We start from the raw sequence: 27,631 nt of genomic DNA, 5'->3' as shown, positions 1-27,631 counted from the left end.
GGGAGCCCAGGCTGTGAGCAGACATCCAACCTGTCTAACCTGTCTGACGTCAGCTTCTCTCCACCCACTTGGGGCCCAGGTCCCGGCTGCCTCTCTTCCTGTTCGCTGCTGCTTCCGTCCTCTCACCTTCCATACAGCACCTCTACCTGCCGAGCCTCAGTGGGTTCTGCCTGGCCTTGGTTGGTCCTCAGTCTCTCTGGCTGCAGAAGTTTCCTTTCCTCCAATGAGAGGGGAAGTGGGGCCCAGTCTCTTGAGAGCCAAGGGTTGAGGACGTTCAGCCAACATAGTCTCGTGACGTCTACCCCTAAAACACCTGCATCTTCCATGCAGAGCCAAGATGGGGAATGGAAAAGAGGATGATTATAACTTTGTCTTCAAAGGTAAGTTGGGCTTCATGAACTCGGAAGACTAAGAACAGAAAGAAATGGAAAGAGCCAGAGAGGGTCCCCTCCTGCTTTTTATCTCTTACCAGAACCCCTGGGACTCACTATCCTCTCCAGCTAAGAAAGGAAGCTGCAGAGAGGGAAGAGGGTCTGATCACAGGGGCAAAAGTCCTGGGGCTGCCAAGGGTACTCCACTGGTGTGTATAATGATGCTGATCGTGCCTTTATATTGCCAAGCGCGGCTCTCCTTCCTGCTCCTAACAGAAGCCCAAGTTCCTGGGAAGAGTCAGCCCCACAGCACAAGAAATAGAGGTCAGACTTCAGAAAGGACTTCCTTTTTGTATAGAAAGATAAAAAGGAGATTGAAGCAAAAGAAAATCATCTCTCTAGGATGGTGGACAAGAAAGGAGAGAGGGGAGAGACCAATCTGAGATTGGGCTGGGTGGTAAATACACAGGGAAGACATAGGGCAGATGCAATGAATTCGGAGCCTGACAGAATCCATAGCACTCTTGGACCTGAAGCTTCATCTGCCGGTCCATGGGCAGATTCTGTGGCCCTGACCCAGGCACTGCATTCAACTTGGCTGTCCTTGGAAGTGTGCATGTATCCTTTCTGCTTCTTTGAGCCCCATTATGAATAGAGAGGAAGCATGAGACCAGAAAGAAATGGAAAGAGGTAGAGACGGTTCTCCAAGTCTTTGCCATGCCTTGAGAGCAGGGTGGACTGGTCAAACTCCCATTCTCTTTCTAGCCACCCCACCCCACTGCCTCTCCCAACCTCAGCCACACCCCAGCTCAGGCTGGAGAACCTGTACTTCTGGCATGTTTCCCAGGAAGGAGCCAGGGTAAGCTTCAGCAAGAGTTTGGGCAATAAATACTAATAGTACTATTTGTTGAGTCCTACCTGGGTATAAGCCACCATCTCTTTAATCGCTATACCACCACCTAAAAGTTCTTTCGTTTTGAGAGATGCAATAATATCATAGTCAGGAGCAGACAAGTTCAGAACCCAGCTCTGCCTTTTATCAGTTAGGCCCAGTGGAATTGGCAAAACCAGAGCCTAAAAAGTTTGGGGTGTTCAGTGTTATTTGAGGATTAGTACTAGTGAAAGGAAAGAGGAGAGAATGGGATTGGGAAGAGGTGGCAGTCCATGCAGCTTGGTCTCCATGAAGCTTTAGGTGAGGGATAGGGAGCTCTACGATGGCCTTGACTTGTCCAGGCACTGCACGGGGCTGCCTAGGAAGGATACAGCTTCCGTGAGGTGCTATGTGGAGACAGCCACTGAAGGAACTAGCAGGTAGAGGTATCCTATAACTCTCAGCGATCCTCCTGCCTCAGCCTCCTGAGTGCTGGGGTTACAGGAATACACATTTTTTTATACCCACACACATAGGCACACATACTTCCATATGTTCCTCTCACTCATATGTCACTCACTAAATTTTCCCCTTACCCATACTTCTGTGCACAATGCAAATATACATATCAAACCCCCTCCCTCTTGTCCTCCTACTGGTGTGCAGAGAGGTGGATCTGGCTGTCACATTTGTACACTAGCAGAGTTATCCGGGATAAATCATTTGACCTCCCAAATGGCTTCCTTGTCTGTGTAAATAAGGATAAGACATTGCTGTGAGAATTAAATGAGTTGATATGCATACAGCTTTTAGGATGGTGCCTGGTACTTCATAAGCAATCAATAAATGTTGATAATTAGTATCTCCATTTTACAGATGAGGAAACTGAGGCTGAGGCAGATTAAACTCACAAAAGCTCACAATGCAGGTAGTACTCAAATCTAAGTCTGTTTAACTCTAAAGACTTCTCCTGAGCAACTTTGGAGCAGGGGAGTGAATTGAGCACATCTACCCTCTACCAAGAATGAGGGGTCTTGAGAGGTGAAGGGCAGGTACACATGTGTGCACATGCACATATATGCCCATACATATATCCTCTCACCCACATAGTCAGACAACTTCCAACCTTTTCTTGCCTTATGTAAATAAGATTTGGGGGGGGGTTTCCTTTTTATCAATACCAGGGATCGAACCCACGACTGCCTGCTTGCAAGGAAGGCGCTTATGCCACTGAGCTAAATCCCCAGCCCCAATAAGATTTTTTTTTAAATGCCTGGGGTGGTACACATGTCTGTAATTCCCATGCTAGAGAGGGTGAGGCAAGAGGTCACTGTGAGTTTGAGGCCAGCCTAGGTTACATTGTGAATTCAAGGCCAGCCTGAACTACATAGTGGGGCCTTGTCTCAAAACAAAAAGATTTTTTTTTTCCTGTGGTACTGAAAATTAAACCCAGGAACTTCACACTGAAATATATCCTCAGACCTTTTTCTCTTTCTTATTTTTAGACACCATCTTTCTAGGTCACTAAGTTGCTTAAATTTGTAGTTTTCTGGCTTCAACCTCCCAGAGAGGTGGGATTGCAGGGGTTCACCAACATGCTCCACTCACCATCATACTCTTTGTCATGCAGGACAGCTCCTCCTTAAAGACAACTGGTCCTAATTTCTTCTTCCCCTCCTTTATCCTCTGCTCCTCTTTCTCATCATTTTTTCCCTCTTCTTTCCTTTTCCTCCTCCTCGTCTTCATCTTCGTCTTCGTCTTCTTTTCCTTCTCCATCTTCTTCTCCTTCTTCTTTTTTCCTGAGACAGGGTCTTTCTATGCAGTTTAGGTGGCTCTTAAACTCATGACATGACCTAGGCTGGCCTGGAACTGATAACAATCCTCAGCCTCCCAAGTACTGGGCCAACTTGACCCTAACTTTTTATATATACACACATACACACACACAGGAACACATGCTTCCATACATTGCTCTTACATCAATAAACAGCCTGTAGATGCGACACCAGCAACAGAGGCAGACTCTGCAACTGTGTCACTACAGTTTCAGCACCTACTTTATTCCTTTTCAAACTCTTGTCCCTTCTGCCCACCAAGAGAGAGAATTATGTAGAGTTGCTGGCCCCAATCTATTCTAGGAGACCCAGCTCCTTCGTCTTCAGTTTTTTGAGCTCAGTTCCCCTCTTTTGTCTCCCTTTTCTTCTTTCTTTCTTTCTTTCTTTCTTTCTTTCTTTCTTTCTTTCTTTCTTCCTTCCTTCCTTCCTTCCTTCCTTCCTTCCTTCCTTCCTTTCTTCCTTCCTTCCTTCTTTCTCTTGTATGTTCATGTGTTGCTAACGATTGAACCCAGAGCCTTTGCATAGAGTTATATAGTACATTCCCAGGTCTTTTTTTATTTTTTGAGATAGAGTCTCACTAAGTTGATAGGTTTCCCAGGTAGGTTTGAACAACTCCTGCCTCAACCTTCCAGAAAACTGGGATTACATGCATGTGCTAGATAGACCCTCCAAACTCAGGTGGGCTCAGACATTTGGCCCTTATTTCTCCACCTCTTTAGTGGTGCTGATTGGTGAATCAGGTGTGGGGAAGACCAACCTGCTGTCACGCTTCACCCGCAATGAGTTCAGCCACGACAGCCGCACTACCATAGGAGTTGAGTTCTCCACCCGCACTGTGATGCTGGGCACTGCTGCCATCAAGGCTCAGATCTGGGACACAGCTGGCCTGGAGCGATACCGAGCCATCACCTCAGCGTGAGCCTAGGGCCTGGGGGCTGGTGGGCTGCTGGAGCACTGGGAAGGGGGGAGAGGAAGAGGGTGGTAGAGGACTCAGCAAGATGCCTTTCAGGCAGATCATAGGTGATACAAATACTAACAGCAAATAGTGCTAGACAGGATGCAATGGTACTGACCAGCAGAACTAAAAACAAGTTATCACCACTACTTAGTAAGCCTTTGCCACATGCCCAGGAGGATACAAAGCACTTTATATCCGGCACTGTATGTGCCACAGAAATGAGGTGCTATAATTTATTACTTACTCCCTGTATAAATACAAGCAAGGCAAAATCAGGGTGGAGCTAGGAGCGGCAGCTGCCTGCATCAACAGTGCCCCTTGACTTCGGCACAGTAGTCTGCACTTGAAAACATCCATTGATCACAGTCGCCAAGGGCCAAAACCTGGAGTTTGGATTTTAAATAGTCTCAGAGGTGGCACAAAAAGTTAGGCCTTCAGACACCACATCTTAAATGTCTCCTAAACAGCATCAGGTGCAATTATGTGAGAGATGGTCTGGTCTGTGCATGCATGGTAGGGGCAGGAAGCAGGAGCCGTAAGTAAGTATACACACAGACAAGGGCTGCACATATTCTTTTCTTTTCTTTATTTATTTTTGGTCTTTTTCCTTTTTATTGGTACCAAGGATCGAACTCACGACTGCCTGCCCCCACTGCACATATTCTTAGTCACTTGTGGGTTTTTTTTTTTTGTTTCTGGGACCAGGGATAGAACACATGACCTCACATTTGCCAGGCAGGCACTGTAAGCCACTAAGCTAAATCCCTGGCCATCACTTGTCCTTTTATGAGCCTCTTGATTCACTGAGAATAATTAGACACCACTGTGTGAAGACGGCCCTTCTAGCCCCAAAAAGGAGGCTGTGTGCATGCAATAATCGCTTGGGTTGTCTGATCAGGGACTCTGCTGCAATGGTAGGCATTTGCTAGTCCTAGAAAGCTAGCCACATGAGACAGTACAGAAGACAATGTAGATTGAAGAGTCACTTAAGGAAGATCACAAAGGTGTTCTGGCTTAAAGACTCCATTCAGAGACTGAGCCTGACACCCCCATTGTCTCTGTCCACCCCCACTCCCACCCAGGTACTATCGTGGAGCAGTGGGGGCCCTCCTGGTGTTTGACCTAACCAAACACCAGACCTATGCTGTAGTGGAGCGCTGGCTGAAGGAGCTCTACGACCATGCTGAGGCCACTATTGTTGTTATGCTTGTGGGGAACAAAAGTGACCTCAGCCAGGCCCGAGAAGTGCCCACTGATGAGGCCCGTATGTTTGCTGGTGAGACTGACCCTCCACACAACACCTGCACCCAACACCCCCACACCATGCAACTCTTCCAAGCTTCCACATCTTGGCTCAGTCTCCCATCCCTGCTTCCCCTGCAGCCCCTGCATGACTTCCCCCATACGCTTCTTCACATGCATTCCCTTTTGGTCAGGATCTCCTGGCTCCTCCTTTCTGGGTCCCTATGTCTCCTGTCATGTCCTCCCACTTTCCCTGATTGTCTTCATCAGCAATTATTCATAGTTGGATTTGTGTTTTTGTGTTGCAATTCTGGGGATTGAATCCAGGACCTTACCAATGAGCTACATACCCAGCCCATTGTTAATATATTTTTTTTCCCACTGTTAATTTTTGAGATAGGGCCTCACTAAATGGCTGAGTTTCTCAGGTTGGGCTTGAACTTGTGATCCTCCTGCCTCAGCCTTCCAGAATGATGGAAATATAGGATTGTGTCACCAGGCCTGGCTCATAATTGATTTTAAGAGTCCTACCTTTCCATGCTTAAAGATCGTGGTGAGCTTCCCTGACCTTCTCTAGTCACTCTTTCCATGAGAGTTTTGTGGGGTTAGTGGCAGCACCTAGTGCTTTTGGGTATAAGCACTGCAGCCTGTCAGGCCAGCCTGGTATCACTTCTAGGCCATTTACTAGATGTATGGCATGGGGTAAGGTCCTCCTTCAGCCTCTCTTTTTCAGAGTTTCTGTTTCCTAACTGAATCTACCTCATCTGTTTTGTTTTGTTTTGTTTTTGTCTTTTTCGTTTTTATCGGTACCAGGGATCGAACTCATGACTGCCTGCTTGCAAGGCAGGCGCTTATGCCGCTGAGCTAAATCCCCAGCCCTCATCTGTTGTTTTAAGGATGAAGTAAGCTACTCTATGTCAAGAATTAGCATGTAGAAAATGCACATAATAAACATTAAGTGACTATTACAGCTATCATCATCATCATTACTGTTGCCTTTGACCCCCCTCCCCCACAATAAATGGTACATTTTCCTGGCAGAAAACAATGGGCTGCTATTCCTGGAGACCTCAGCTCTGGACTCTACCAATGTTGAATTGGCCTTCGAGACTGTCCTCAAAGGTTAGAACCTGCCTCAGCGCCAGTCTCCCTCTTCTGTCCCCCTGGCTTCAGAAGGCATGGAGACACCCAATCCTCATCCCAACTGACTTGTCAGTGCCCCTTGCATCACTGCCTAAACCCCTAGTCCTTCCCTGGGACCCTGCACTTAGCAGCTTGGTGCTTAGAGAAGGAACCAGAAGGCCACACTTTCCAGGGGGATGAGTCTTGGTTCCTTCTCTACCTAGGTAAGTGGAAGGACCTAGGTGGCCAACTCCCTCCCAACAGAACCTCCTACCAGCATGCCCCTCCCCTTGCCCCAGTGCTCAGAAGGGGAATGTGGGTTGGTGGGGAGACACAGGATGTAAACCTTTTAACCTGATCACTGCTCTCTGATTCTCAGAGATCTTTGCAAAGGTGTCCAAGCAGAGGCAGAACAGCACCCGGACCAACACCATCACCCTGGGCGATACCCAGCCTGGGCAGGACCCCAGCTCTGGAGAGAAGAAGGCCTGTTGCATCAGCCTTTAACCTTGGCCATGGCCAACCCTGTCCCTGTGCTCCTGGATCCCCCACCGTCTCTCCTGTGGGACCTTTCCCTGCCCTTTTGTACCCTGTTCACAGCCTCCCAGGGCCTCAGGGTCTGTATGCCTACCGTCTTTCTTTCCATTGCCTGTCTGCCTATCACAGATCAGAGCTCTCAAATAAAGCTGTGTTTTGTAGCAATGCAAGGCCATCCTGTTACTTCATGTCTGTTCCTCCTTTTATCTGTGGCTCCCTCCAACATTGGCCCCTTTTGAGTCTCTGGTCCTCTTTCCTTCCCCCTCCCCTTTCTTTAGTCTTCTCTTCCTTATCCACTGTCCCCCAGGACCAGCTGCCTCTAGAGTTCTGTGGTCTGGGGACAGTGCCAAGGGGGCGGGAGGTGCCCGCCCCTCTCTTTGCCAACCCCCCAGGGCAGGTGGGGGAGGGAAGACAGCGTGGAGGGGAGGGGGATCTAGAGAGCGAGACAAAGGAAACCATCTCAGGCACCATCTGGTGCCCAGGGCCTTGGTGCCAAGAACTGAGGTCACTCCAATGTGAGGGGCAATAGGAGGAGGCTCAGAGAGTACAGGAGCAGGGTGTCCGTCCGGCAGGCCCTACACATTTCCTGAGAAAGGTTTTAAGGATGGGCAATGGGAGGTCTGAGTCTTCCTGTCCCCAAAGAGGAATGGAATGAAAAGGTGGAGTAAATGGGCAGGGTCTCCTCACAGCTTTCTGCCCTTTTCCCCATGCAGCTTAGGAGAGGGCAGTCCAGAGAAGAGCTGACTTTCCCCTCTAGGCAGGTCAGGGAAGAAGCTGTGAGTGCATCTTGAAAGGAGTAAAAGGGTAGGGAGACTGTGTGTTAGGAGATTCAAGTGTGGAGCTGAGGAGAGGCCAAGGGTGGTAGGGGAATTCTGGAATACACACTTTCCACTGCTGTGCAGGGCACTCGGTAACCCTAGAGAAAATCCAACTGCAGTTCTTCCCACTTGTCCCAAAACAGTAGTAGACACATGAGTGAAAAGCAGCCTTAAGTAATAATACTTTTAATAAAATTAAGTTCTTAATAGCACATTTAATACATTAACCCTCCCCCTTCTTGGTTTCTCTGCATTTTGTGCAACATCACTTTGATTTGATTATTCATGGGTCTGTTTCATTTCCCGCCTTTATTTTGCTTTTAAAATTTTTCTTGGTGGATGTGTATATGTCTTCACTAGATGCCTCAAATTAAGTCTGACCACAATCCTACTCTACTTTCTACAGTGGAGAGACCATCCCCCTGCCCCAGGGTGTCTCCCCCAACCCACCCTACCCCACCCGCACCCTCGAGTGGGGAAGGGGAAGCCCTCCCCATCCCAGACGCTACCATCCCAAACTAGCGAGGGTTCTAGGACAAAAAGAGCAGGGAGAAATCTTTCCCTAGGTGGGATGAGAAGAGTAAACTGGGGAGAGGGAGATGTGTTTGGGGTGTAGGGTCAGGGAGGAGCATGGCAGTTATTGGTGTAACGGAGCAGGTGTTTCTTGCCAGAAGGAAAGGTTGGGGGCTCCTCATCCTTTTGGACAGGAGGAAAGAGCCCTATTTGATTGCCTGCTGGGATTGGTAGAAGGCAAGTGCTTCCAAAAATGCTTATTCCTCACATGCAAAATCCAGGTGTCAAAATTTCCTGAAGGGAAGGCAAACGCCTGAAGCTAGGGTACGGTGGACAACGCTTATCTGAACAGTTACTGATGGAAGTGGATAGCAGCACAAGGGTTTAGGCCTGGAGTCACCCAAGTCGCCCTTGCCCTGCCTCTGTACTTGGGGAGCTACTCTTCCAGGCTTCCAAGGTTGTTTCCACTGTACCCCAATGGGTGGAAAGTCCTTCAAATCTAGTTTCTGTTAATTTGCAGACTTGTAAAGCACTGTAGATTTAAAGGAGCACGATCATCAAGATCATTACTCCCACTGCTGTCATGGAGGTCAAAAGCTCCACAAAATGCTGGATGGGAACAGGGATGGAGGACAGATTCCCTCAGAGCTCTTGAACCCAGAATGGCTTACCAGGCTGTTAAACTGATCTGTAGTGAAGTGGATGGATGTTACACTTCAAGAAAGATTTTTGGGCAGTTAGGCCTGGGAAAAACTGACTTAGGAAAGTTGGAGCTGAGCAGTCTCCATCCTGAACCCCAAGAGAGGGTGCATCATGTTGGAGTAAGAACTACCCAGCAGACTGCGGGATGAGGGGCCCTGCTGCATCTAGCCAGTCCCCAGCCTGGCTGAGATGATGATCAGTGTGCATCCTTTCAAAGATCCTGGGAACTGAGCCCCTCGTCTACTCATCCTACAATTTAAAACTCCAAGGATTCTCAGAATCAACCCCAGCAGACTGGAAGCTCCCAATCTTAACTTGAAACCTGCTCCAACCCTGATCAATGAAGATGGGGAGACTCAGGGTGGACTTAGCCACTTTCCTCCTCTATTCTTTTCAATACTTTTATACATTCTACTGGACCCAGGGGTCCTCAATGCTACTAAACTTTAAGCTATCTGAATATTATCTACTAAGTAACTAGTAATTCTTTCTTTCTCTAGGATTATATGAAATAAATTTGAATTATTATTATTATTTTGTAGTATTCTTTTCTTTTAAACCCCTCGGTTTCTCTTTTTCTTCTTCTTTTTTGGTTAAAAAAAAATCTATTTCTCTTAAATCTCACACCTCTCTGAGGATTCCCACGGGCCTGCTTAGCGCTAGGCCTCCATTCTGGATTTCCCTCCTCACTTGCCCCTGGGACATGGCAGGGGAAGGGGGGGGATACCCCAGGATCCTCAGTCCTTAGTCCCACAGCTTCTTCCTTTCTGGTTAATCCCTTTCTTTGTTTGGCTCTGCCAGCTCCCCTGAGGGGAGGGGAGAGGGGAGGGGGAGCCCACAGAGTGAAATCCAATCTACTTGTGGGGCCCCAGAAGGGACCAGGTTCCCCAGCCCCTCTCCACCATCAATCCCAGGATGCTCCCCCAAGAAACACAAGCGACATTCCTCCCCAAAAAAAAGTAGGGGAAAAAAGGAACATAAACCCGAACATATATTAAAAACATTTTTTTTTAAGATTTAACTCTGAATACAAATGTATCTTTTTCTTCTTCTCTCCCTACATATATTCTAAACCTTCTAAAGTTTTTTTATTTTTTTAAGGATCACTTTATCATAAAATAAAATATCCTTTTCATATAATAAATTACCTAATAAAAAGTCTTTTTTTCATATTAGCCCAGGTTCTTTGCTACATTTATACGGTAATAAACGCCTTTATTAAAATAGAATATTAAATTATAAAGAACTGCTTTTTTTTTTTCTTTTTTGCTATTTTTGTTTCCTCTCCTCTGTGTTGGTCACCCAGCTCGCTCCCTCTCGAGTTCTTGCTTTCTCTCCTCTGTGTTCGTCACTCATTATGTGTTTTGTGTTTGTTTCTAGGTCTGGCTCATTTGGTACTGGTGGGATTGAATTTGCTGAGCCCCCTAGTATAACAGTCTTTTGCCTCTGTGGGTAAGGAGTGGAGAGGGGGAGGGGACTGACAGACATATCCTTTTTTCCCACCCCCCTCCCCACTTCCCCCAGTGATTGGGGGCGCCCATTTGGTTTGGTTTCTATTGTACAGACATCTCAGGATGGCTCACGGTGGTGGGAAGGAGGGAAGCTGACACAGGCCAGTTTTCTGGGCTGTGACCTCTTTCCTCTCCCTCCCAGGCTGGTGGTCTGGAGGGGAAGGTTGAGGAGAGGTGAGTTAATTCACAACTGGTGGAAGAGGGAACTCCTCTTGTACCTTCATCCCTGCACCCCTTCTCCCCCAGGAAGAATGGGACTTGTGAGTTCTTAGTGTTTAGTGATCACTCAGAACTGTCCCATCCAATATATACAAGGATCTCCTGGCCCCTGGGGGCTCCTGTCTCCCTACTCCTTCTGGCCCGGCCAGCGGAACCAGGAGAGTACGAAGTGGTAGCCCTAAGAGAGCAGGAGGGAGGCAGCAAAGGGGACTGACTCCAGGCCTGCCACAATACTTGATTTCTGGAACAGGCTCTGGGCTCCCCAATTCTGCTTTGCCCTGGCCTGACCAGTCTCTGAAGACCTGGCCCTCAACCTCCTCAGGTGGGGCAGAGACTTCATGATTTGCATGCTAACAGGGATTTAGTGAAAGTTGTCAGATCTAGAGAGCAGCCTGGCCTGGTGGTGTGCAGAACCCTTCACAGCTGGTCTCCTCTGCCCCAGGCCCTTTCCTGTTCCTGGCTCCCTATTCCCACAACTAGAAAACCTAGCTCAAGAGCTGCTTCCTAAGTATAATGCCCATAGATGATGAAGGTGGGGATTTGACCCTTTACGTACCCCAGATCAGTTCTCCCCTCCAATTGTCACTGAGAATGGGGATACGTTTCATCAAGAATTGGAGCTGTTCTTTGGAGAAGTTGGGGAGAGGACCTTCCAATGCCTGGAGAAGAATAGGAGGGACCATTAAAATGTTTTCCCCCTTTTCTCCCCAGGTGGATGGATCCCCAAAGCTGGGCTGGAGGGTTGGAGCAAAGAGAAGGAGAAGGCCAAAAAGGAGTGGAGGCCACCCAGGGAAACAAAGAGCCAGAGAAAAAGGAAAAAGCAAAGAAGGAGAAACTCAAAGTAAGGAAAGATGGAGGGAAGAGGAGACCAAAGGGAAAAGTTGCAGGCGGCAGAGAGGAGCAGCCCTGTCCAGATTCCTCTAGCCCAGCTTTGTGGGGACTGATTTATTCTGAGCCCTTTGTTGAATGACAGTTCTACTCGCCCCACCCTCCACAATACCTATGCACAATGGCCCAGCTCCCTTATACTATTGGAAACTGACAGTTTCCCAAAAAGGATATGGGAGGTGGAACACCTAAAGGGCTAAAAGGTCAGAGGTCAGGACCAGAAGGCCAGGGACTGGGGACTGCAGAGCACCTCTACATACAGATGGTAATTCTCCCTCTCCCAGCTATCCCCACAAAGGAACAGGTAAAGCAACACACAGTTGGGGAGGTGGGCCTTAGTGCCACCTCTGGCAAAATAAAAGTTTCTCTTAGCTGCTTCCAGATATAAGAGTGTGTTGAGGTATCAGAGTTGTAACTCTAGTAAAATTCAGTCTGGCTCCCTCCTGATCTTTTCAGGACAGGGTGCCAGAGGCTCTGAAAGTGGCCCACCCTTTCAGCCACTATGGCCTCCCTCTTCCCTCCCTCCCCAATGAGAAAATATCTCCAAGCACCTTGCCCTTCAACTCACTGATTTCCAAGACCTTAGTGGAAAACAGGTCCAGGGTTGATCCCTGGGGAGTGGGCCCAGGAGATGAGGGGCAGGGGACTTAAGAGAATATTCGGATGGCTTGTGTGGCTGTGATGTGGCAGACAGGACACTCTGGGTCCGTTCTCTCGCAGATGCGTACTGCACACTCCATGCAGAACAGGTTGTGCCCGCAGGGCACAAGGGCAGCAGTCACCTCGCTCTCAAAGCATACCATGCAATCCCTCCCACCACCAGGGCTCCGCAGACCACCTCCCCCAAGTTTAGAGAAGCCCTGGAGCGGCTCCCCTGGAGGGCGCCGCGGAAGTCCAGCCAGCTCAGGGCCTGCGGAGGTCGAGGGAGAACGGTGAGCACCTGGAGGTCCAGCACGGGCCTTGGCAGAGGAAGAGGAGGAGGAGGTGGTGGAGAAAAGCACGGAGGTGGGCGTGGTAGTCTCTTGGCCCGCCCACAGCGGGGGGCTGGTCTCAGCCACACCGTAGTACACATCCTGCTTTCCCACGCCATAGCCTGGGAACAGGTACCCGCTGTAGCCAAAGTCCCCACCCTGTTCGCCCAGACGCGGGGCCTCAAAACCAGAGTCCACGCCACATTCACCGATGCAGCCTAGGCTGTTCTGCCGGAAGGTGGAGAGAGGTTTGCAGCCTGGGGGGTGCACCCGCCAGGCATCTGAGTAGCGGCTGTCCAGAGCTGCGTCAGGGCTCCCTGCCAGGAAGTCGTTCTCATTGTTATACTCCAGGATCTTGCCTGTGCGCACCGCGATGTGTGTCTCGATCTCCTCGCGCGCCCGCTCCACGTTGCCTGGGGCGCCTGTGATCTCAAACACTGGGTCACGGTCCCGACTTGGCGTGATAATGTACGTGTTGGTCTGTTGCTGGATGCGCTTAATGGTTGCGCCCTTGGGACCTACCACCAGGCCCACCACGCGGTAGGGCACGCGCACACGGATAGTCACCTGCCCTGGCAGAGCGGGGGCCACACCAAATGCCGCACCTGACTTGTTGCGGGAAGCACGGATCATAGAGAAGTGCTCAGCTGCTGAGATGATTTCTCGTCGGGCTGTGGCCACGTCCTCCCGCCTTCCTGTCACCATGAACACAGGTTCCTCGCCCCGTACAGGTGTCTTGATGTAGGTGTTGGTCTTGGCTCTCAGAGCTTTAATCTTGCAGCCTGGAATTGGAAGGGGAAGGGAAGAGAAAGAAATGCACAGGACCAGGAGGTTTATGCTGGGATAAGTAAGACTTCCTGGGCCTTACTCAGGAACCCATCATTGGGCCTACTTGAAACCTTTACTACTCCACACACCACCCCACAAACAATCCACTCATCAGAACTCAGATTCACACAATGTCTCTATTAACCACAGATTTCAAAATGCACTAAATTTCCCTCACTAAGACCTTCCAAATTCATTCATTTGCCAAAATAATCACTAATAGTCCCAGACAAGCTGCAAACCTCAAGGCTACTCACAAATTCTCCCCCAAAATTTGGTGTTGCCTCAATTTCTCTGGTCATTCACAAAGTTTAAAATCACTTATTGCTGCCTCAAAGATGATGACCCTGATCTCTGCATAGACCCCAAGACACTCAGTAACCACACAATCCACACGTTACCTCCTTCATTTAAAGTGCCCTCTCACTAAGGAGCACTAACCTCCTTAGGCTCTACGATCTCCCCCTTGCCTTTACCAGGTAGTCCATCTTCATGGGTTCCCAAATCGTAACAAGTCTGCAGCAACTAGTGTAGTGTGGGAGACTAGGGAGGGTCTGTCTGAGAAACAGTTTCAAGGGAGGAGTATGAAGATAAAATCATGTGTGGAGGAGCAGCTCTCAGCTCATCACTCTGGTCTCCTTGTTCCCCGGGGCAGGACAGCTGAGATGGGCTGGAGGCTGAGTAGGGTGAGGAAGAGAGTATTGTCCCCCCACACTCTTGCTCTGAAGGAGTGTATTAAAGTAGGGAGGCATTGTACACAGGCAGGAAGAGAAATGAGACAAAGAGAGACAAAGAGGGAAAAGGATAAAAGAAAGTGAGGGCAGCTAGGAAAAACTGGGGTCATAGTCAGGAAAAGCTAGGGACCCCAGTGGCTGACTGAACCCTATTCTTCCCCCTACCTCTGCCTCTAGCTTCCCATGGAGCCTCAGAGACCTACACCCATCCTCAAAACACGCATGCCACGTGTGTGTGTTCTCACCCATGCACCTAAGAGCTGTGCAGTGTTTTTATTTAAATGACACTTGTGGGGTGAGCTTTGCATATATTTTCACAATATACACTAGCACTTGAGGCCCATGTTTCACTCATACATCCCCACTTCCTCAGCACAAACTATACATTCCTATACACATTCACAGCTTTTGCCTTGTTCATACACAGGTGCATGCAAGGCAAAGGTCTCTATGTCCTTCCTTGCTTCCACCACTCTATCTATCCAAAACCAAGTGGTTCACTTTTCAGATTGTCCAGACTGCAGGCATCTGCAAGTGAGCTCTTCTGAAAATTCTTTTCTTTCTTCTAATCCAGATGGCTTCTCTAGTCCAAAAATATTGGGATTAGACGTTAGGGTAGTTTGGGAGGGAATGCATCTTTAAAAAAATCTCAGGAAGGAGAATTTGCTCTCCACTTTATCTGCAGACCTCTTGGCAGGGCTGCTAAGAAGTCCTACCTGTTGTCAAGCCCACATCCTTGCTGCTTTGAGTACATGATTGTGAGATTTGTGAGGCTTGGAGGGTTAGGGAACGAAGTTCCCTCTCTGCCACTTCTGGTTATATGCCATCTAATGGGCACCTGAAGTCTGACTCTAAGTTCTGGATCCAGGAACTTAAGTGGGAGCTGGCCTTTTTTAAGGGGTGGGGTGAAGAGGACAAGCCAGGGTATAAGACTAGAAAGAAAAGGCAGCAGCTTGGTGGCACAGGGCTGGGGTGGGCCTCTTTCTGGTGTCTGCAACCCTGAACCAGCATTTCTTGAAAGGGAGACCCCCCTGAGTGTCACCTTCCTAGAGGTCAAATAGAGGAGCCCTAACGCTGCAGCAGGAAGAGGCAGGTCAGACAGAAGGAAGAACTTCCAAATACTCATGGAAAGAGGGGAAGGTGAACCTTCTGCCAACAGGCGAAATCTCCCTACTTTTATGAGCAACAGGACCATCTGATGTGGAGGCAGATGAGGAAAGAATGACTCCATATGATTCTGGGGCCTCCCAAAACCACCCCTTCACCCACAAAATATACTAGGATCCCTGGGCAATTCCAGGCTCTGGATTCCCAGTCTCTGCAAACAAGAGGAAATCCAACTTTCTAAATAGAACCTCAAGACAAGAGTGCCCCCCCCGTGGGGGGGGGCGGTGAGGGTCATCAGGGGAGTGGCTTTTTCCCTCTTCTATTCTGCTCGGCCTTCTAAATCCCCCAACCCGCAGAGTCCCTCCGGAGGAGATGAAAGGTGGAGTAGGGGCCCCCATCCACCTCCCTGCGTCCTCTGCTAGGAGCCTGGCCTCCTCCCTCACTCTAGGCCGGAATGCAGCTCCTCTATTGTTCCCCACTGTGGGACAGCTCCTCCCCTGCTCCTCCCCCACCCCACACCTCCCAGCCCGGCCCCTTTGCAATTTCCAAATCCCGCCCCCGCTTTGAGAAACTGGGAGAGGGAAGGGTCCCCAAGATCCCGTCTGCTCAGTTTGGACCCTTACCAACCAACACCCCCACTCGGGGACGCTGAGTTGAGGAGGGTGTGGTATCAGAAACACTAGACTGGATTAATTCCACACACCCCCATCCCATCACACTGGGACACATACCTTCCACCAAATTTCCAGGTCCAAGTTTCTCACCCCTCAGCATGCCCTCTTCCGCCCTGTCCCACTCCCTCACTCGGAGACCCCTTTCCAGGCCTCTGGCCCCAGGCTGTGGCCAGCCCAGAACAAAAGCCAGAGAGGGAGGAGGAGAGGTCCACGCAGGACTAGCACTTCCTTGGAGACACTCCTTCCAAAACCTCATGGATCCTTCAACTTCAGTGTGTGGGTGACCACCCTATCCCCTTCCCCCAGCAGTCCCCCTTTCACAACCCCCCCATCCCCGTGAGACCCTCCCGAGCCACACCCCCTTCCATTCCTACGCTCAGCCCAACAAAGAGATAGGTACTCAGTCAGGCTTCTCGGGCCAGGTCGACCCCAAAGTCTGTAACTCCAGGTGGCTGGGGGCCCCAAGGATGCCCCCTCCCCGATCTTCAAGCGGATACCAGAGTAGGGGCTTCTGAGTAACTCTAGGAACAGTCTGTCAGTTTTTCTAGCCAGAAGTGGACACCCCCTCCGGACAGACTCCCTGGATTGAGACTAATCCTCCTGCCCTGTCCCTCTTCCAGTTCCAGGATATTTCTTTGTCTAAGGGGAGAGCCTGCGGGAAGAAGAGTCTGGAGAATCGTCCCGAGTAGGGGTAACAGGGAACTTTGTGGACTTGGAAATCGGGGCTGGGGGCGGGTCCCCCTTTGTGGGAAAGGGACTGAACCAGAAGCGGACAGGAAGGGAAAAGATGAACTTTCCGCTCCTGGGCCGGGTGCCCCCCTCTCATGCCCTCTCCGTAGTCCAGGCGTCCGCTTACCTTGCCTCCCCACGATCTCGGCCACGTGCTCGGAGGTGGGCACGGGGACACACTCCGTGGTGTTGCTGCTGCCCTTCAGGCGCAGCTCAGCTTCTTTGTAGAGAGCGCAGAGCTTGGCGTCGCTTGCCCCTTTAGGGGCCGTGGGGGGCTGGGGCGTCTGCGCCGCGGGGGCCGCCGTCGGGGCGACCGGGGGCGCCGCGGGCGGCGGCGGCTGGGCCGGCTGCGGGGGGGCGGCTGGCTGTGCGGGGGCGCCGCCCCCCCCACCTCCCCCGTCCTCGCCCGCCGTGGGGGCGGGGGGCTCCCCCAAACCCAGGAGGCAGAGTTGATCGAGAGCCAGCTGAAGGGCGCGCTCGTCTTCCAGCAGCCCTCGGTCCTTAGCGCTTCCCCCGAAACATCCTAGTTCTCCAAAGCCCCCATTTCTTTCCATTATTCCAGATACCACTAGACTAGGCATGGCGAAACAAAAGCTGGGGGAGAGAGAGAGAGGGAGAGAGAGAGGTGGTGGAAGGGAAAAGAGGAGAGAGGAGGGGAGGGGAGAGGAGAGGAGGGGGTGTGTGGGGAGGGGGAACAAAGAACTGGGGAGGGGGGAAGAAAGCGAGATAGAAAGATAGACCCTCCCCCTAAGCCCCCCTCCCCAAACACCCTGTAACCCGACTCCCCTCGCCCCAGCCCCCGCGGTGGGGGTTGGGGGAAAGAGAAGCGAAACCCAGAAAGCAGATCTGCTCTTCTCTCCGGGGTGACGGGGGGCGGGGGGCTGCAGGATCTCTGCCCCCACCCTCCCGCCTCGGGCCCGGGAGTCTTTAGCCTCCGCAGTCCAGACGCCCCCCGTAGGCTCCCGCAGTGAGCCCCAGTCCAGGAGCGGCGCTCGGCGGCCCCCAGCGGAGCCCAGCCCCTTCCAGCGCTCAAACTCTTTTGTTTTAAATGAACTGGATGGAGCAGCATGGAGCGGGCGGGAGGGGGCGCGCCGGGAGCCCGGGGCATGCCGGGAGTTGTAGTTCCCGCCCGCGGGCGCGGGGAGGAATGCCTGACCCGCGGAAGAGAGGGTTGCGTCTTGCAGTCTCCACCCGCCGCTCCGAAGCAGAGCTAAGGCTGGGAGGGACGTGGAGTCACCTCTGGTTAAGGCGCAGAAGCGAGGAGAGGGGCCCATGCGCAGAAACACGCCGAGAGTACGGGGACTTATGCGGCTCGCCTCTCCGAGGCCGGGTCCCTCAGTCCCAGCTGGTCCCGTGTCTTTTTCTTATGATAATAAGGGCCCCGGGCGAGGGCGACCCCCTCGAGGCGCTCGAGCTCCCTGCGCGGGACTCCTCGGCGGAGCAGACAAAGCCCGCGGCCGCGATGGGATTGAACACGTCTCCGCGCTGCGTGGGGACCAGAAAGGGGTGCCGGGCTGAGGTGGGGCCCCGGCAAGTGATGGGGTCCCTCATCCCGGAGGCGCAAGCTGTGGCCCATCATGCCCCCTCCCGGCCCCAATTTCTGAGATCCCTGAGGCGCCGCCTGAGAGGTGAGTTAGTTCCTGTGCCCGTGAGCAGCGAGGGGGCGGGAGGCTGTGGGGAAGGAAGAGTGAAGAAGAGAAGCGGAGGATGGCGACGCAGAAAGAGCCCAAAGACTTCGGGTGGCTTAGGAGTTGGGGATGAGGGCCTTAAACTTTGGCTGTGACCAAAGGAGGAAGGAGAGACTAGAGATGCCCTGGCTTCCTTGCACGCGTGGGCCATGAATGCAGTCTGGGGGTGACTTGTTCTTAGCAGCCCTCCTCCTTCCCTTTTGCTTCACTCACCTCTCCCATTGAACATCCATTCATCCTGCCTCTTTGACCCTGGAAATTTGGTGAGATTGCAAACACATTTTTAAGGCTTAACTTTTAGAGTTTGAGAAAGTTGGAATAGTAATGCAGTCTTTTCTGACCCCATATCAACATTTTTTCCCTACCGTTTTAAAATGTATGCGTTTTTTCCATCAACTTGAGGGCTTGAGTTTAGATTCATAAAATGCATTTTCAAACGTTTCATAGAATGGTCGGGTGAGCCATGGGCGTTGAGGTGTCTTTTTGTCTTCTTCTTTTTTTTTTTTTAATCGGTACAGGGGATCGAACTTGACCGCCTTCTTGCAAGGCAGGTGCTTATGCCCCTGAGCTAAATTCCCAGCCCCCCCCCCGCCCCCGTTCCATTTTTTTTTTTTTTTTAAATTGCCTGGAAAAGGGAAACTCTGAACGAGTTCGGGTTCTGGAGGTAAAGTCCCTCTTGAAGGCATGAAATGAATGACCTCACAGACCTGCTACCCTGAGGCCCTGACATCTGAGGTGTTTAACCCAGGTTTCTAAATTGATTCTTGGAAAGAGGAAATTTGCATAGCAATGGGAAGGGGAGGATCACCCGAGGGCGGAGAGGTCAACCTACAGTGGATGCTAGGCAGGGAAGAACCTTAGGCTGAGCAACCCTAAAATCTCTAGGGTTGGGATGGGTGCCTCCTGGATTGAAGATTTAACACAAGATTAACCGCAGATTTTATTGTAGGATTAGTGGGACTGGCTGGGATAGGGGGAATTGGACAGGCAGGGCCTTGAAGAATGGGCTGTTACTGACCCTTGTTCCTCTTATTTACCTTAGGAACCTGAATTGGCGGAACTATGGTATCAGGGACCATGGGACTCTGCTGGGGGGAAGTTCCTACTGTGGACCAGGTGACTATTTTTCATGTTAATAGAAATAGCAAACAGTTGCATGGGACTTATTGTGTGCCAGGCATTTTTGTGGTGTCACCAGCCGGCTTGAGCTTCCCTGTCCAGAAATGAGATTCCCCCTAGACACCCACCCTGAGATCACCCTGCTGCTGCTTTCTTCCACTAAGCCAATTAAAGCGGGAGGTTAATGATCAGAGAAGCCCTGGAGATTTGGCCAGAGAAGAAAACAAAGGGCAGAAATAAATTGTGAGAGTGGGAAGGGTGGGTAAGGTTGGGTCCTTGCCAGACCCACCTCACCCATGGACAAGGATGAATTAGTGCTGTAGTTGTGTTAGTGTCCATCCTCAGGTAGGTATCCTGCAAGGAAGGAGAGGGACACATGGGAACCGGACACCAGGAGAGCAGAGTATGTGGGAGTGCACTTAGGTATAACCTGCAAATCATATGGGAATCCCTAGGTGCAGAGGAGCCTAAGGTTACGCACGTTGAGCTGGGTTTTCAAATAAGGTTTTTATTTCTCACTTGCTCCCTGAGGCTGAGAGCCTCTTTTGTTCAGGGTCCTGCACTGATAGTTTTGAGACCTAGGTCCTGGGGTCTCCTTCCTCTACCCTGCCCCGTCTAGAATTATGGCAATGGCAACAGAACACCTTACTGAAATTGCACCTCCACACTCTGCCTGAGGACAGAAAGGTGACATATTTTTCTCTTCAGCCCTAAAGGAGAGGGCTATGGCTATGTTGTTTTTTGCAATGTTGGGTATCGTGAATCCTGGACCTCACACATGCCTAGGGTTCCTGCATGTGAAGCAAGTGCTCTAGGACTAAGTTATACTCCAGCCTTCTCATCTTAATCATTGTTCCTTACCCTGACTGCCCTGTGTCCTGCACACAGCCCGTCCAGAGCAGAGGCTTGATAAGGGTGTGTTGAGTATAACTACATTTTCAAAACTTCATGATGGTACAAACAGAGGGGGTGGGTCTCTGGAGCAAATATGCTATTTGCCAGTACTGTGACCTCATGTAGAGCAGTCATTTACCACCAGCCTAGATTTCCTCAACTCTCAGAGGACAGTAACATACCAAGCACAATAGCTGCCTCCTTTTTTTTTTTTTTTTTTTTCTTTTTGTTTTTTTTGAGACAAAGTTTCACTACCAAGTACAGGCTGCTCTTGAACTCAAAGCAATCCTCTTGCCTCCACCTCCTGAGTGCTAGGATCCTGAGTGCACCATCATGCCCAGCCTCTGATTCCTCTTAAGTGTTCAGTCAATGTTAGCTTCCTGGCTCTAGTTGTTTTTTCCTTGCAGTTGACTTTAGCTAGATCATGGTTTCCATTAATTAATTTTCATTCTCTCATTCATTCAGCTAGCTACTTCCTATTGAGCTTTTGGGCTATACTAGCCACTGGAGGAGGCTCCAGTTTATTATATGTCACTTGAAGGGCTGGGAACCTGGTTCAAGTGTGTGAGCATGCTTCTGGCTTCATAGGGAGCAAAGACCCTGGGAAGCTGTTGAGATTGGTTGTATGTACACTCTGTATCTATGTATGTACACACACACACACACACACACACACACACAGGACCAGACCTGGCTACAGGGCAGGAAAGGTGACCCAAGTAAGGCGTGGTGGCACGTGCCTGTAATCCCAACACCAGCCGTTAGAGAGCTTATTGCTTTTCCCCCATCTCCCCCGCTGCTGTTGAAATGCCTTCTCTATCCCTCCTGGTCAGCTGAGCCTCACTCCTATGCTTTTCTGTGTTTCCATTCTTTTTTACTCCTTGCTGATGGGAAGTCCACCTAGCCTTCCAACTGCCCTCCTTCCTGCTGAGGTACAACAGTTTTCTCTCTCTTGCTTAGAATGCATGTAATTCATTAATTAATTTCAAGTAATGAGAATATATTGGGTAACATTCTATAGGCCACACAAAAGAAATATCAGACTTGATTCTTGTTCTCATCAAGACATGGAAACGGGCCTGTGTGACCCAGAGAATATGTCCAGCCAGAGAGGAGGTCTGAGAGGCTGCACAGATTGGAGGGTACAAGAGGGCACTGTTACCTGTTCTTCAGAGGCTTTGCAGGCCAGCCTGAGGTTTGGTTCTGGACAGAAACATGCCTGCTCCTCTTCTGGGACTACCCCAGCACTCCCACTACCAGAGCCCCATACTGTCTGATTTCCCCAGGGAGGGTAGCTCTGAGGGGCTGGGGCAGAGCCTGGGCCTCCCAGACAGCTGGCTGACAGGGGACTGCTGGGACTCAAAGCTGGATCCAGGTGTCCAGAGGCCAATGATACTGGAGCCGTGACAGTTGGTCCCTAGATTCCTCACCCAGTGGCGCCAGCTCTGGTTTCGGGCTGGGAGGGGGAGGGTCACCTGGTGCCAGCCAGGGCCTGGTGCTCCCTTGGGTGGGAGCAGAGGCAGTAAACATGCCTTCATAGGTTGTCACTGCCTTTTGTTCCCCATTCTGTGCTGGGTACCAGTTGGAAATCCAGAAGCACAAAACACAGTCAGGCACATGTGATGGGTATGACACAGAACATAAAATATTCTATGCAGAATATGAGCTAAGAACAGAAGTTGAGTAAAGCTGACTGGTGATGCACACCTATAATCCCAGCATTTGGAAGGCTGAGGTAGGAGGATTGCCACAAGTTCAAGGCCAACCTGAATATATAGTAAGACCCTGTCTCAAAAAACAAACCAAGGTTAAGATCTCACCTGTCCTTAGACTCTATGTATCTTCCCAAGTTGTGGCTACATTTGCTGCCACTGAACCCTGCCTACACAAGGCAATCTGTTGAACTTTCACTCTGCTATTAGGAAGCACTGAATTCTGCCTCTCTAGGGAGAGATAGAACTCCCTTCTATGGTCAGAAAAAGGAGACAGGGACTTTAGAATTTAGGAGAAGTTTAAGTTTGGCAAGGTCCTGAGTATGTAATTTATAGACCATCAGAAATCTGTCTTTTTAAATACTGTCACCCTGATTGTTTCAATGTTGATTCCAAATTAAAACCAAAACACCTAGCAGGGAGACATACAAACACATGGAGTGAAGCTGCGCTCAGGGAAAGGATCATAAATACAGGATATTTGCTTTCCTCAGAATCACCTACCTCTGGGTCCCCCACTGCTTGAAGTGGCTTTTTATCTCTCTCTCTTCTTTTGTAAATAAAATTTCATCTTACTTTGGAAAAAAAAATCAGGGCGATGGGGCTGGGGATTTAGCTCAGCGGCATAAGCACCTGCCTTGCAAGCAGGCAGTCCTGAGTTCGATCCCCGGTACCAATAAAAAAAAAAAAAAAAAAAAAAAAAAACCCAAGGGGAATAAAACAACAGTTGAATTATCTGGTGGCCTCATTTTACAGAGAGGGAGACTGAGGTCCAGGGAACCCAGGTCCTGTGACCCACTTCTGCCTTCTGTTCCTCTGTGCTTTTTCTCAGGAAAGGGAAGTGGAAGTCAGAGAGGGGTAGAAAGAGACTTTTCATTTCCTGAGTGTTTGTTTGGTACAGGCTTTTCAGCCTTAATATCATGAGGTCTTCAGAATACTTTGGAGTGGGAATTGCTGTCTGTACTTAAGAACATAAAGAACCTGAGGCTCAGAAAGATTAAGTAACTGGCCTAGGTTACACAGCTGTTAAGTGGAGACTTTATTATTCAAGACCAGAGCTGTGTGACTCCAGAGCCTGGACCCTAGAGGTCCACAGTGACACCTGTGAGTGCCTGCAGGCTGCAAAAAGAGTGAGTGCAGAAGTTGGAGCAGGATGGGGAGGCTTCTTAGATGAAGTGGAGCACCTAGAGATGAATGGGGTTCATGCGAAGGGAACGGATTGGAAGGATGTGTGGAGCTGGCCCAGGAGGCTTACTAGTTAGGTGGCCAGCATTCCAGAATCCCAACGAGCAAGGGAGAGCAGGGCTACCAAGATGCACATCTCCAAATTCCAGCCACCAGGTGGCGCTGCAAGCCAATTACCAGGGGTAGGTCTGGGCTGGCTCTGACCCTAGGTGGCAGGTGTTTGTGCCCTGTTCAAACCTAGGCTGCATATTCTGCCCTGCACTCCTCAGGTGTCATCTGAAGCTTCTGCCCAGCGCTTGGCTTTGGGCAGGACATCTAACAATGCGTGTGGCTTCCTGTCTCTTCCTGATTCAGAGTGAAACTCAGTGGCCTGAGGCCTGGGAATTCCTATGGATCTGACAAGCTCCTTAGGTCATCTGCTTAGACTGGCTTTGTGTTGGGTGCTCTCCTGGGCTTCTAGGTATTGGGCATAAACCTGAAAACAAGATGTACGAGGTCCCTGCTCTTCCAGAGCCGATACTCTGTGAGTGAGGAGAGGCAAATGAAAACAACTAGGTAAAATTCATTCCATGGTGATAATTGGAAAAGAAAAGCATGGCAGGGTATAGAGATAGAAAGGCTTGAATTGGCTGATTTAGAAAGAACGGTCTTGTTGAGTAGAATTAACTGGATCTACGTAAAACAGTAAAGTGCCTGGTATCGTAGTGTATGCTGTTGTGTTACTGTTAGTATCTTCCTTCTTTCTGCCCTAATTCCTTCCCACATTCTTGTTCCTCTGCCTGAATTTTACCTTCTCCTAGTGGCCCCCATCAGGAAGTAGGTGCCAGCTTGGGAACAGGAAGCCAAAGTTCTGACTGTGTCTCCAACAGTGCAAATGAGCTCCTCCTCCAGCTTCCTCAGCTTCAGTGACATCGCCATCCACCTGGTTGCTCAAACCAGAGAGCCATCTCTGACTCTTTCTTTCCCTCTAATTCCTCTGAGCTGGTCATCAACAAGCCCTCTCAAATCTCAAAACATTTCCCAAGTACTATGGGTTTAGCTCAGTGGTAGAGCATTTGCCTAGCTTGTGCAAGACCCTGGGTCTAATCCCTAGCACCATCCAAAAAAACACAAACAAATCAGTCAACTTTCTACCTTCTACCCTAATCCCAGCCATCATCGCCTCCTACCTTCAGTAGTTTCTCACTGTTCTGCTTGCCTCCACTCTTGCCTCTTTTGCTCCTTTCAAATCTTTTTCCATACAGTGGCTAGAGAAATGATTTGCAAAAAAGTCTGATTGTAAAACTCTCCTGCTTGAAACTTCATACTAAGTCCCCACTGTTATTGGACTCATTCTTCTCATGGCCTCTGTGCCTGGCCCTGGCCCACCTGTCTGCTATCTACTCCTTCCATCCCATTCTCCATTCCACCCTTCATTGAAATAAGGTTGGTTCACCTTGCAGAGCTCAACGAAGGTGTCATTTTCTCCCAGAGATCCCCCTGACCACTTTTGGGTGTCCCTCTGTTACTCCCATACATTGGAATCTCCAGGAGGACATAGACTGGGTCCCTGTACTTTAGCATTCCCAGCACCAAGTACACAATGGATGCCCAGTAAGTGTTCTTTGTGAACTGTGCATGTTCTCTCTCAAACATCCTCTACTGCACACAAACATACACATATGCACACATACTGCCAAATATTTGGTGTCTTCCTCTATTTTCTACCACACATCCTCTTCCCACACCCTTATTTCTCTCCTCCTTCCACCTTTGTCCCTATTCTCTTATATGACCTTTCTTCTAAACGGGGAGTGCCGGCAGGAGTGACATATGTGTACTGTCAACAGGCTCCTTGGCATTCCTACTCTGGAACATATATACATCAGGAAGGTAGTCCTGGTGCTAACTCATTGGCATGACCATTTTTTCTTTCTTTTCTTTTCTTTTGGAGGTCTTCCTATGTAGTTCAGGCTGACCTCAAACTCAAGGTGATCCTCTTGCCTCAGCCTCCTGAGTGCTTGGATTATAAACCTGTGCCACCATGCCCAACTCATTGGCATGACTTCTGGCTAATAGCCAAGATTTCTAAGCACAGAAGCCCCTCCCCACAGTCACTGCTGGAAAAATGAATCTTTTTTTTTTGTATCGGGGATCTAACTCACAACCTTGTGCTTGCCAGCTGGTGCCTAGAGTACTAAGCTAAATCCTCAGCCTGGCAAAATGAATCTTACACAGCAGGATGTGGTGGCATACACATACCTGTAGTCTGAGACAGGAGGATCATTGCAAGTTTGAAGCCAACCTGGGCTACATGATGCATTCAAGGTCAGCCCAACTGTATAGTGAGACCCTGTCTCAAAAACAAAGATGAATCTTCCACACAGACGTATGATGCATGTGTTCCTCCCAGGTCCTCTGCATGTGCACGTGCACATATATGCACACACACACACCTACACCTACATCTACACCTACACTTGCTTTTGATTTTTCCTCTGCCTCAAACCCTCCCTCATCTTGTCTAACCCTTTTCATCCCTCATATGCTTCAGATCTGACTGTAATGTCAAGAAGCCTTCCTGGCTTTGCTAAGGGACCAACGCTGATCCCTCAGTATTGCTGGGGTGTCCAGCATTTGTCCCTTTGCTACTATTCATCCGAATGTTCAAAGCCGGTTTCCACATTCTGCATGCTACAACAGACTGATAGCTCTCCCAGGATGACAGCTGTGTCCCTCCAAAGCCAACCCAAAGGAGGCAATACATACAGACTTGTTGAGTGAACCACTGAATGAATAAAAGGCAAAAAGACTGGGTGTGGTGGAATGTGCCTGTAATCCCAGCCCTCTGGGAGGCTGAGACACAAGGATGACAAATTCAAGTCTAGCCTGAACAGATGAACCATTTAGGAGACCTTAGCTCAAAATAAAAATAAAGCCAGATGTGCTATATACCTGTAATCCCAGCACTGGGGAAGGTGAGGCAGGAGGATAACTGCAAATTCAAGGCCAGCCTGGGCTACATAGGAAGTTTAAGGTCCTCAAGACCCTCTTTCAGACAAAAAAAAAAAGGCTATGTATTAGCTCAGCATGAAGGTCCTAGATGAAATCCCCAGTACCACACACACAGAAAAAATTGATCATGTGATTCTAAACCAGTCACATCTAATCTTTGGCCCTTAGTTTCCTCATTTGTAAAGTAGGAACAAGAAAGAATATATCCTGTTAAAATATTTAGTAATCAATTGGATGGTACAACCTATAATAAATTCCAGCACTCAGGAGGCTGATGCAAGAGGGTTGCAAGTTTGAGGTTTGCAAGGGACAAGATGAGAACCTGTTTGGGAAAAAAAAAAAAAAAAAAAAAAAGCCAAAGCCATCCATGGTGGTGCACACCTGTAATCCTAGCACCCAAGAGGCTGAAATAGAAGGATCACTGTAAATTGAAGGCCAACCTGAACTACATAAGGAGACCCTGTCTCAAAACAAACAAAAATTTTAATAACCAGGAGGGAAAAGGTTGTTTGTGGTGATTGCCAATTCATGTGGTATGAATTCTCAGCATGGCTGATTTCAGTGTTCACAGTGCCCTGTTACCAGCAGGTACAATCTGTCTCCAGGCCACTTCTGCATGTGAGGTGGCTTGAGCCAAATGATCTCTGAGATCCCTTACTGCTCCATTATTTCTGGACTAGATCTCAGAAGCCTGGGGGTCGGGGCTTAGAAGTCAGGTGCTCTGCACTCTCAGGTCTCTATTTCTTATATCCAGCCTCCAGAAGTTGGAGGGGTGCCTGTGCCCCACTGCCAGTATCCTGGGGTACGTGCATACCCTTATGTATGGTTACCGTATACATCTCTTCCACTCAGCCTACACACTGCCGAAGGCCTGTTTCTGGTAATTGGCCCATGTTCTGGGGTTTCAATCTGTGTGGAGGGACTGTTCCTCCAGCCTCCCTGAGCTTCTGTGCCATACCTTGCCACACTGCCCAGGGTTCCCTCTTTGCATCTCTGACCTCTGACCCTGCTAGTATCCCCCTCAGAATTCTTTATCCTACCTCACTTGGTGCTCCTTTCCTCCTCTGTCTATACCACATCCAGGGGTTTCCAGGCCCGCAGCATACTTTCTTCTCTCATTCTGCTTGGCTATTCAAGCAGGAGCCTGCAGGCAGATGGGGTGCCCTCCTCCTACCTCTGCAAATTACTGAGCATCTCTGAACCTGTTTTCTTGAGCAATAAAATGAGGATAATAATAGCAATTACCTCACAGGATTGTTGTGTGATTAGTGGGAAGAAACATATAAAATACTGACATAGTGTCTAGTACTCAGAAGGTGCTTAATAAATGTTGATTGTTATTGTTCTGGACTCAGTGTTAATCACCCCTTCCTCAGGGAGATCTGCTGTCAACCGCCCAGAGTGGGGCT

At 49.7% G+C, this 27,631-nt stretch overlaps 2 protein-coding genes and 1 long non-coding RNA gene across 3 annotated transcripts; 2 read left to right on the top strand and 1 right to left on the bottom strand.

Moving 5' to 3' along the window:
* The first annotated feature begins 102 nt into the window (after positions 1–102).
* Rab25 (RAB25, member RAS oncogene family) lies at positions 103–7,101 on the top strand. Its single transcript, XM_003475626.4, has 5 exons — positions 103–380; positions 3,797–3,992; positions 5,118–5,311; positions 6,319–6,399; positions 6,779–7,101. The coding sequence occupies exons 1-5, from the start codon at positions 338–340 to the stop codon at positions 6,904–6,906; spliced, it is 642 nt and encodes a 213-aa protein (XP_003475674.1). The 5' UTR covers positions 103–337; the 3' UTR covers positions 6,907–7,101.
* An 823-nt stretch (positions 7,102–7,924) lies between these two features.
* Mex3a (mex-3 RNA binding family member A) lies at positions 7,925–17,904 on the bottom strand. Its single transcript, XM_003475625.5, has 2 exons — positions 16,758–17,904; positions 7,925–13,340 (listed from the first exon to the last, which is right to left on the bottom strand). Exons 1-2 carry the CDS (start codon positions 17,902–17,904, stop codon positions 12,235–12,237), a joined length of 2,253 nt encoding a protein of 750 aa, XP_003475673.2. The 3' UTR covers positions 7,925–12,234.
* A 207-nt stretch (positions 17,905–18,111) lies between these two features.
* Positions 18,112–22,748, top strand: LOC106028908 (uncharacterized). Its single transcript, XR_001202555.3, has 2 exons — positions 18,112–18,258; positions 19,361–22,748. It is a non-coding gene; the product is annotated as an uncharacterized LOC106028908 (long non-coding RNA).
* Positions 22,749–27,631: the final 4,883 nt, after the last annotated feature.

This window comes from Cavia porcellus, unplaced genomic scaffold, assembly GCF_034190915.1.
Source record: "Cavia porcellus strain 051 isolate PalLab524CR breed Dunkin Hartley unplaced genomic scaffold, mCavPor4.1 scaffold_6, whole genome shotgun sequence".
Lineage (NCBI taxonomy): Eukaryota > Metazoa > Chordata > Mammalia > Rodentia > Caviidae > Cavia > Cavia porcellus.
Note: the sequence above shows the minus strand (reverse complement) of the source record. Positions and strands in the feature narration are given on the sequence as shown.